The sequence below is a fragment of the Aythya marila genome (assembly GCF_965140915.1).
Source record: "Aythya marila genome assembly, chromosome: 9".
NCBI lineage: Eukaryota > Metazoa > Chordata > Aves > Anseriformes > Anatidae > Aythya > Aythya marila.
Window position 1 is genome coordinate 5,335,830 of NC_139050.1, and position 11,137 is coordinate 5,346,966.

General features: G+C 47.1%; 1 protein-coding gene across 1 annotated transcript in view; it reads left to right on the plus strand.

Annotated features, from left to right (window-relative positions):
- Positions 1-8,562, plus strand: part of FARSB (phenylalanyl-tRNA synthetase subunit beta) — a 35,890-nt gene extending 27,328 nt beyond the window's left edge. Inside the window, exon 17 of the mRNA XM_082767660.1 lies at positions 8,283-8,562. Coding sequence (XP_082623786.1) covers positions 8,283-8,434 — 152 coding nt within the window. The 3' untranslated portion in view covers positions 8,435-8,562. The remainder of the gene's footprint in view (positions 1-8,282) is intronic.
- Positions 8,563-11,137: the final 2,575 nt, after the last annotated feature.

Below are 11,137 nucleotides of genomic sequence, written 5' to 3' on the forward strand. Positions count from 1 at the left end.
AAAGATGCAGAACAGGAGAGAGTTGCTTATTTTATTTAATTAGCCAAGTCAGGAGTCTGCAGTGTCTGGAGTTTCTACAGATAAATGCAATCTGTCAAGATCTGACAGGACGCTGTATCACTGGACATCTCAGAGGTGCCTTGCTAGTGGCAGTGAAGCAGTTTTGGCAAGCAACGCTGAAACAGTTTGTGCCAAAACCCATGGTTAGTTTCTGGAAATAAGTCTCATTTCATCAGCTCTGTGTTACATAATTCTCTATCATAGAGAAAAAAATAGAGGTTACCAAATGTAAATTTGAGGAAGGATTTTTTCTATTCCTATGGTCATTTTGGTTCCTCTACTGGAAGTTCCTGAATGGGCCTTCATGACACCCTATAATGTTTGCACAAAGCTTATCCCAAAACAAAACAAAAAAAGATGATCGGGTAGAAGAAAAGTATGTTCTTTCAGCACAGCATGGGACAACAAGAGGTTAGACTCCTGTCTTTTAAACTTTCATTACCAAGCCATGTTTGACAGATGGTTTTTCCCCGCATATGAAATGTTGAGTAAGAACAAAGAAAATACTTGTTTCTCGAATTCAGAAGGTGATTTCAGATGGCAAACACCTTCAAATTGCCTCACACAGAGCTATGTTTCCTGTGGTACAATAGTGGGAGGGAAAAAAATCCATGGAAATTACAGAAATATTTTGGGGAAGGGTGTCAAGTCAGCTTGCGATACCATCCTCTTCTTTCAAGTACTGACCAATAAAGGTTACAATTCTTCATTCTCATTGCCTTTTGTTCTGACAGATCAGGGATGCTCTAGACAGCAGCAGTGCTTCTCAAGATGCTTAGCCTCTATTTCTGCTAGTTTGTCACCTCACAGAGCCATCTGAAACACTGGCCTTTGTGTTTGAGCCCAGCCGTTGGTTTCTTCTCCCTAGCAGTTTGTCTTTGCTCTTCTGCTGTGCCTTTACTGGGGAGGCCTTTTCAGAGCTATATGAGCTATATTAGTTTTTTGCCCCCAAAGGCAACTATCTTTTTTAATCACACATCACAGCGAGTCTAAGATAAAAATTTTCCTTGCATCAAGAATTTTTGAAGTCTGGCACAACTTTTATTACATAACGCAGAATTAGGTCATTGGCCTTTTTTTAATACCGTCTCCTTACGTTTTGAAATAGAAAACTATTTCTTCATCAGAAACTGTTTTCAGCGTAGCAGTTGCAAAGCCCTCTGTGTGAGAGATGATTCATCCAGGCCGGTAAGCAGAAATAGCAGCAAATTGCAGACCTTGCTCAGCGGGCAGGGGCAGCGCCGGCTGCCCTGGCACAGCATCGCCCTGCTCCAGCTCGAGGCCGGCTACGTGTTCCTCTGAGTTCATCTTCACTACACCAGTAATGCTGTGACTGGGGGTCTCATTAAATTTGGAGCCATAGTAATCACCGCAGTATGTTGGGCTTTCAAAATAATTCTGGTTTTATTTATGCTCAGTGTCATAGCTTTGAGCTGGGGGGGGCAGCTTTTTTTTTTTTAGTTACTTAGTTTTGTTTTTGAAGTGAAGGGCTTTTATGATCCAATGAAAACCTCTTCCCACATACACATCTGTTCTAATAAAGATGCGGGGAAATGCTGCTGGCTGGCGGTTACGAAAGCAGTGTTTAGGGCGGCATCAGCCCAAAGCAGGGTGGCTGATAACAACACAGCGTCGGCTGACTTCTGCACCTCTTCTCATCAGGGCCCTACGTGGAGGCCCAGTGGTGTGCCGGCACGTCTTGAAATTGCTGTGACGCTGTAGCTCAGCAGTTCTCTGGTTTGATTTTTGAACTGCAGTACAGAGGCAGTGACAGCACTGCAGATTTAGGATGACGTACATTTTCTCACAGATATGCAACAAAACTCTAAACGTGAGTTTGTAAGATTTTTGTCTCAAACTTCTACATCAGTGTAGATGCAGGATATTAAGATCAGTGAGTCTCATGCCTCTGGTAGAGGACTTGACTCTCCCTTCACTTGTTCTGCACAAATTAGAAGTCGGTAGATAGCGAAGACACACTGAGCTGGTGCAGACTCAGCCTAGGCAAAGACTGCCCTTGTTTGGGTCCAGAAGCAAATAGCCACGTTGATTGCATTCGCAGCCTTGCTTCTGGTCCTGGGCTGGCTCAAGCAGCTCTGCTTCTAGGGGCACAGCCATGTGCTCTGACCAGAGGGCTCTGGTCTACAAAAAAGGCTCAGTCGCTAACACTGACCAACAGTTCCAGCATCCACTGAGATTCATATCTTAATTATCCACCATTTCGTGGAAGTTTAAGTCGTTCTCTGAACAGCATGCGATGTGGTGGCCATAAAAGCATACCGTCAGGTGGCTGCTGTCTGTCTCAGCAAGTGCTGTCAGGTCATACTGGGAGGGGAGCACAGCTTGATCCAGGGCATGGGATGCACCAACATCATGCAAACTGCCACATACTAACGTAGACAGAACAAAAAGTTAGCTGTGACATGATACCAGCTTGGGTTTGGGACTTTTAGGCAGGACAAACCAACATTTCAGATAAAGCTGGATTTCAGAACTGGCCTAAAACCAAAGATGAGCTATGTAATGGTATCTCCACAGTGCAGCTCCAGTCCAGCAAAGAAGTGCTATTTCTTGCAACTGCCACACAAATGCAAATTTATTGGGCTTGGTACACAAATATTGATTTATAGAAAAATAAATGAATGATAAAATTCTTTCTAGGTTTTCTACTCACTTTTTCTGTGAATATTATGTAAGTAGCCACAATGATACTTCATCACTGACTGTGTGATATCCTCTTACCCGGATCAGTGACCCCGGATGTCTGCTTTCCTCAGCACCCATCCACGTTGCCTTCCATGAGGACAGGCAGGGACACACTGCTGTTACCCACCTAATCGTAACTGGCTCTGACAGGGCTGTAATCCAGAGAACAACAGAAGAATTCAGAGGAGCTCTGAACCTGTTACGTTCTTGACAGCCTCTGGACATCCACTAACACCCAACACATCCTCTGCCACAGCAAGAATGAAAAATGAAGTTAGAGCCTAGATGCCTGCATTGCTCTCTGTTCTCAAGGCAGATGAGGGGACCAGGCTGCTACCTCTGCCATCCCCAGTTTCAGTGCAGCTCTTTCTGAACATGACTGTAACAGCTGGCTCCAGGCTCCAGCAGTACTGCAATTACTCCTCACTCCTCACAGTTAGAAGTTATTGCAGGCATTGTAGAAGTAACTAACATTTAGCAGCCAATCACAGAAATATTTACAAGAGGAGGGTTTTTTCTTTGTGATTTTTAATTTCAGACAAATCAGAATAGAGGACAGGACTTCAAAGACTTATGTTCTAAGTCTGTATTTGCAGAACAGTATCACTGATCTCTAAAGAGTCTTAAATACCATCAAGTCTGCTTCTCACTGAAAGGAGAAATAGCCTTACAGTGTTCCAGAAGTCTCACAAGAGTTGAGGTCTCTGATTTTTAAGAAGTAGCTTAAGGTAGATAGTCCCATGACAAGATGTGATTTTGAGGTTGCTGCAGTTTGGGAGCTTTTTGCATGAGGTTTTGGTAACCTGACTGCGCTGCACACACGCACAAGAGAAGATAGTTGCCTATTAAAAAAAAAAATAAAGTATTGTCTGGTCTGATGGCATACTGTGAGTTTGTACTTAAATGCATCTACCTAAAGAAGGAATTAGCCAAAAGCACGAAGAACCTGATCCTAGAAAGAAAAACCACCACTAACCTCAAAACTAAATTCCATACAATGTAGCACAGGTAAAATACTTGGGCAGGTGAGTCAGAGCGAGCCAGGCACACCAGCTGCCCTTTCACTAAGGGCAGGGGGAATTAAGATGAAAGACTTCAGAGGCCCCATGAGCTCCTCTCTATTACCTTCTTAAGCTTCAGCTTCCGATGTTCCTTCAAATTATAGGAACAAACAAGTAGGTTTGAAGGCTTAGTGCAACTGCAGGCCTATAATACTACTTTAATCAATTTCTTTTTGAAAAGGAGGGAGAGTAAAGCAGAGAAAAGAAACTGTGCAAGGTGTTTGACAACAAAGAGTGCAGGGAACTGGGAGCTTTTTGAGGGTCAATTAGCCAGAAAACGTGCTAAAGACTACATGCTCTATTGGATTACTGGCCAAAGAATTACCCCAAAGCAATCAAAGTGGCCCCGTTGCCTGAGTACAGAAAGGCAATTACAGATTTTTGAGGACGTGCTACAGAAGCTTTAATTAAAGGCATTACTTCTACATCACTGAACATTGGAAATTCAATTCTTACTCGCAGCCACGAGAAGTAGCTTTTGTCTTTCACTTGTGTGTAGGATATCAGCATAAAACATGACTGGCTTTGGCATCTCTCCTTTAGGAATGCATATTGTGTTTCACCCCACCCCTTCTTGCAACCAGCAATTATAATGTTGACATATTAATAGGTGGATTTCCACTGCTAGACCTTCTGGTTTCCTCTGCCATTGTGTAAGGCTCTGTCAGCAAGGACAATCCCATCCCTGGCTGGGTTCCAAGGTGAAGTTTGTGAAGGACTATTTGTGTGCAGAGCAGAAAGGATTGTATCCAAAGAGCGAGGAGCTCGTCCTTAACGTGGTTGGGATAGTAAATTGCAATTTTAAGTGAATTTTGACTCAGCATGCTTGATAGCACAAGCAAGCAGCTCCACAAGAGCAGACTGGATGCTCTGCAGCAGCACACACACCGATGACCGTGCTTTCAGGTGTGCTTCAGCAGCTGGCCAGAGCCTGTCTCGGCCTTCCTCTGCCTTTCACAGCCGTCTGGTTCCTAACAACCCTACCCAGACAGGACAGCAGACGGCACTGCCAGCGTTCAGCTCCTGCTCAGAGCTGCAGGTCGCTGCGCTGACCCCTCACAGGAGGCACCCTCTGGGTTCCTGGTGCCATCAAGGCTTTAGCGGGGCTTAAGAGCGCAAGGCCTCAGCTTACCGTGTGGCACGCTCAAGCAGCACAATGCTGCAGTTTGTGCTGGCTCCCCACACGTGGGAGCAGTGTGAGCCCCTGCCTTTCCTACAGCCTCTCACTCAGGTTTGTACCCTACTCCAGGAGTCGGCACAACGGCCCAGGCCACAACACGAACTCAAGCTTTGCTAGGAGCCTGAAACACCACTGCTATTTCCTTGGTATTACAAAGAAGAAACAAAACACAGAAAGCAATAAAAATCATCCTTACCTCTGTTCTATGGTCATTTTGATGCCTCCTGTGGGTCGCTGTCCTGTGGCAAGGACTGGCCAGGCCCTGCTGCAGCTGCTGGCCTGCCCTGCCCTACCTCAGCTCTCCTTTTCTAGGCCTGGGTGGTCCTTCACCCCAATCACACCCCTCCCTGCAAAACACCTGTTTCCTTTTCTCCCCTCTTTCTGCTCCCATTTGTTAATGTTTCTTCTGTGTTTTATCTTTATGTGCTTCCCTTTCAACATCAATATTTTTAACCTGAACTTTACATCTGCTCCAAGTTGTGGCCTGGCAGCGACACGCGGGCTGCCCCCCAGCCCCAGCTGCGAGCTCACCTCCCTCATCCAGCACCTGGGGGACAATCCCTGGGCTCAGGGAGCTTCAGGTCCCCCATCTGTTGGACACAGGCTGGAGGCAGGGATCTCCTCCGAGGCATGCCGTGGTGCAGCCCCTTGTCCCAGTAATAGTTTCATTATTAACCAGAGTCCATAAACTATCTGTAAACCTACTCCTCAGCTCAGGTTTCTCTGGTGCGAGAGCCAAGTGTTGGGCAAACAGATGGGGTCCTGAAGCTTTTAACAGGTTCTTTCATTTTCGTTGGCTCGTTGTCAGCTCTGCGAGAAGCCCGTGGCTCTGCCTAGCCCGCTGGGTGCTGGAGGTGAAGCGTTTAGTGAGGAAAAACACATCTAATTGTTACAGAGATGCAGGGACAGTGGCTGGCTTTGCAATGGATTGATTCAGTGCAGTATTATTTTTGACTCCATTCAAGTATCTAAAGCTTCCAAATGGAAAAGTCTCATGATATGTTTGGGACGAGATGTGCGAGAAGATAAAGCAACTTTCCCAAGGCTACACACAAGCTCAAAAGAACAGACAAATTAGACTCAGTATTTTAATTAACCGTATTGTCAAAGGTTTTTTTCATTTTTTTCCCATAGTTTTGCAGGGGGTACCATGCCAACATTATTAACATATGCTTAGTTCTTGCTGCTGTGCCAGTATAAGCTTACACACAAGTTTCTAAAAGAATGTCACTGTATGCTGCTCACATCCGTGGTACAATACCAGCTTTATGCTCAAATAGAAAAGCCTTTACCACTAACTACAAGGGTACTTTATTTTTAGACTGTGTTTTCACCCGCAATCTGCAGAGTGATCTGTATGTGCGGCGTTTGTTTCTTTTCTAAATTTGTTTCGTCAAGTTTTATTTTAACACTCATTCTGAACACTGCAGCTTGGCAGTAGAAAGTGTCTGTTTGGCTAAAGTCACGTGTCAGTAGGATTCAGGCCTTAAATAATCCCACTTTTGTATGTCCAGTGGAAGCAGTTGGTTTGTGCTCACAGCTAAGGTTGCAACGGGACGCTTTAAAATGTACAGGTTCAGAATGTTCTTCAAAACAGCCTTTGCTTCATGTTCCTGTGATCATTTACTGCTGCCATCGCACTTCATCAGGCAGCCAAAACCCAAGTACCCACACAAGGTTAATTCACGCTTGCAGCCTGTTGGACATCGAAGAGACCCAGCTGCTGCTCGCCTTCCTGCAGCTGCAAGTTACAACTGCAAACCTTACAGGAGACACAGCTTACATGAGCTGCTCCCACCGGGGAGCTGGCAGAGATCACATCTCTGGGCCTGGCCACCAGTGAGCAGAGCGCCATCAAAACGATCCTGAGGTTTGAGGTTAATTTGGCCCTTTATGGCCTTTCTAAATAGCTCCTGGTAAACACATGGAAACGTCCTGGGCTGGTGCTGCTCCCTGGCAATGCCTTCTCTCTCTGCAGGCCACTGCCATGAAGCCACAGCGGAGGCAGCTTGCTACCAGGGCAGCAGCAAGCCGGGGCTGCAGCAGCCTCGTGTTGTCTGCTAGCTGGCGGCCCCATGCCATGCCTGGCTTCCGTGACATCCAGCCCTCTTCTCATTTTCAGGGTTAAAATAATTGAAGGAAGTAACAAAATAATATATATATATATAAAATATATACACGAGCTTCGTGTTTCAGCTTAGGCCACAGAGCCCGTTTTTTCTAGTGTAATGCGATTTCTTCTGGAGCATCGCAGTACCCGAACCGTGCTGGAGCTGAACCACAAAAAGAGAAGGGAGATTTATTTTTTTTTCCTCTGTGTAGAGTTTCCCACCTCAGAACACACATTCTGCAGTTTTCCTCTAGGGAAAGGCATTTAAAAATCTTACTAAATCTGAGCAAATGGCAGCTGGCACTTGCCTACAGCTGTTGTGCTGAATTCTGGCAGTGCCAGTAGCTGCACACTTGGGCGGTCCCACCAGGAGGTGTTGGTGTGGGTACCACACACCTGGTTAGCAGAGAACTTAGAAGAAAACATTTGTCAAAGCTGGAAGGGGGGCAGAGCTCTCTGGGTGCACGGCAGTGGAGCCTCTCCTTGTCCTCACAGAAGTGCCAGCTTTTGCTGTTGCTGCTCCCAGGTGGACACACTTGCTGTGAAAGGTGGCTTGATTAGAAGCTTGCTGGTTTGGTTTGGCTCGCTCTTCCGAAGGGCTATCAGATAAAACAGGGACAAAAAATGCAAACGGAGCTGCTGTTAGGAGAGTAGGTCATTGTTCCCCAGTTTTACAGTGTCTGTGAAGCTGCTTAAAAGCCCTTCTCCAGATGAGGAATGTAGCTTGTTTCTAATTATGTGACGTGTAATCAAGCGTGACGTGCCTACTTACCCCTCAGATGACAGCAAACTTTATTTCCTTAAACAGAGTAAGGTGGGAAACATTCAGGTATTAAACAGTGCCTAAAGCCTGCAAAAGTTCTTCATTTCAGTATCCCTCTGACTTGACTTATGGGCACTGCTTCCTTCTGCAGGAGTAACTGAGTCAAAACAACTGGAGTGCGAAAAATGCCCACGCTTCGGGCTTCACATTTTATTTTTAACTCAAACGGTTTCCTTGTTCGCTATCAATCATGACAACTGTTAATGCAAGAAAGCGAGAGCCCATTCTTAGCATCTCAGCACAGAGAACTGTTTAATACTGAGCGCTTTGTTCTCCATGGTAAATGCCTATTGACTTCCTTGGCCCAGAGAAATATTGATTTTTCTCTCGCTTTCTTTACAGGCTCTGCTTTCTTCCCTGGTCGCTGTGCTGAGATCTTTGCCAAAGGTCAGAGCGTTGGGAAACTTGGAGTCCTACACCCTGATGTTATCACCAAATTTGAGCTCACCATGCCGTGCTCTGCCCTAGAGATCAATATTGAGCCTTTCCTGTGAAGACCGGACTTCTGTCCTCCTACAGATGTCCACTTTCACATGCAGCACCCTCTGCTCCTCTGTCTTTCTCTGCAGGGAACATCCGCTTATGCTTTTAAGTTTCAATAAAGTAAAAAAAAAAAAAAAAACAAGTCTGGCTCCATGGGTAAATATGTTCCTTACAGCACAATTAGGCAGGCTTCTGCAGCATAAGGATGTGGCATCAAGGGATGAGACTGTGCCACCGATGTTTTTGAGGGAGGGAAATAAAGTATCAAGTTGGGTAAAAGCCCAGTGTTTTACAAGAGAAATGTAATGGCAGAGCACATGATTAGTTTTCAAAATCAGAAATGTTCCACAGACACAGCTTCATACTGTAACTGATTATGGCTGCATAACAGGAATCTCATTCTTTTCTTATTGCATGAAATAAGATAATTGATTAGAGCAAATGTTGAGTGAATGTGAGCAGAACTAAGGAGTTGAGCTTTTATTCTGTACGGTTGTCATGTGCTCATCAATGGTTGGGGGAGGAAAATAAACTTGTTCATGAAAACCAGAGATATTTTGTAAGCAAGATGTGTGCAATATCTGCTTCCCTACTCCAGACATAACTGTTGCTCCTTTATCATTCTAAATTCAGAAAGGGGAGTGGGTGGAATTAAATTTTTCCATGGTTGATGTAAGCCTGGTGGTTTTTGAAGCTCCAAACCAAATTGGAGCAATGCATTTCAGAGCATATGCCAGTGCTTTTTTGCACGAGGAGCTGAGAAATACCAAAGCTTTTGTTGGGCAGAGGGACATTTGTACAAGCCAGCGTGGTCCCTGCTGCTCCTGCATAGCCCTCCCAGTGGATTCCTTACCCCCAGGTGCACAGCAGGGGCCAAGCAGCTTTGGGCAGTTGCATTTTCTTGCAGCCTTGCCCCTGACGTTACACGGACACCTCTCACTGATCAGGATTTTCGTCTAGGTGGATCTCTGGCACTGCGCTGTGCCTCGGCTCCGCGGGGAGCTGGGGAGCTCCATCCCGACACGGCAGCGCTCGGTGCGGCCGCGTTGCCGCAAGGCAGCCGCCTGGGTGGGCAGCTCAGTGCCTGCAGCAGGCTCCTTCCCAGCTCCTCATGAAGCTGGCTATGGCTCCTTTGCAATCCTAGAGCCATCGCTAATGCTGCGGGCTAACAATAGCAAGCTCTTTGCATGAGGCCAGCTTAGTGTGGCTCGTCTCCACTGCGGAGCCGGACAGCAGGGCCGGGTTAGACCTCTGGGTGCTGGAGGATGGGAGAAGAGGTGAGGTGCAACGGGGAGGACAAGGCGAGAGGACAGCTCTGGGAGCTGCCGGCACAGCCCTGCCTCTGGAACCCTGCGGGCTTCTCCGTGGGAGCTCCGCCACTCGTCTCAGCAGGTGGGGGGCAGCTGGCAAGGCTGCGGGGTGCAAAGTGCCAACACATCGGGAAAAATGCCCGACAGCGACCCAGCTGGGAGCGCTGCAGCTCCCCTCCGATGGCAGCGTGGTTTTGTACCGATCCCTGCGTGACAGACGTGAAATGCGAGCACGGGCGTTGCACAACTGACGCGAGTGCACGTGGGGAGTGAGGACGCTGCAGCCTTCCCGAGCCTCCCCAGGGATCACCCTGCTTGCCGCGTGCAGGAGCTCTCTCCCCGATGCCTACACAACTGTAACCAAGCAAGCCTGCAGTGTGGGAAGCAATCTGTGCCACAGATGGTAAGAATTAAAAAACCCTGTTTATTAGTGTGTCATGCATGGGGATTAGGACGACAATAAGGCAGATTTGCATTTCAGCAGAGTACAGGCATACTTGTGTGCACTAAATATACTTCTGTACGCACGATTTTCTGACTCTGGGGGTCCCAATTCTCCTGTCAATTTACTGTCCTGTGAGGCTTAGGTTGGCACTAGGGGCTTGAGCTGCAGGGCTTTCAGGGATCAGCTCTCCCGGCTCGCAGTGTTTCATATCGGTGCCGGGCACTCCACGAGCAGGACACCAGCTCCATGCCGCGGAAGCAGCACTGCTCGCCAAGAGCAGAGTCAGCAGCGAGGTTCAGTCTGAAGCCTCCTCAGGGCCACTGAACCTGCTCCCTGCTGTCCGCGATGCCCGCAGGGCTGCTCCGGCTCCGACACCCAAGCTTCGCAGGAGCGCCGTGTTCAGGGCTGTCGACGCCTGGACAAGCATTGGCTTTTTGGAACAAAAGCCACGGTGGAAGAAGGTGAAGAATGGGTTTATTTACGGAAAATAAACCCATTCCGATATCTTTCATCTGGCAAAACTACAGAAGGAAGAGGGTTTTGCCAAATTTCCAGTGTCTAGGTCTATTAATGACTTCCTTGTTTAGTCTTCTTTTTTCCTGGGAGTCTTCACTCCCCTCCAAGGTCCCTGGTACCGTGTCCTCTCAGGTTTTCTGTTCTTCCTCAGATCTTACAACGCCTCACACCACAACAGTTCTCCCTCTGCCTCCAGCAGAGCGAGCGTTGTGTTGGAAGATCACGAGGGGGTTGTATGGGGGGGCCTTATCAAACTGCGAGCCATTCCCCTCAAACCGGTCATTTACAAGTGGGAACAGAGGACAAGACGAACACAGCCACACCAACTCTTGCAAAATATCTGTATTTTAAAATCTGAACCAAGTACAGCTTGCATGTACCGCACGAACCACATGCAGGTGAATGCTATAAAAGATAAAAATATTTATTTAGTATCTAACATG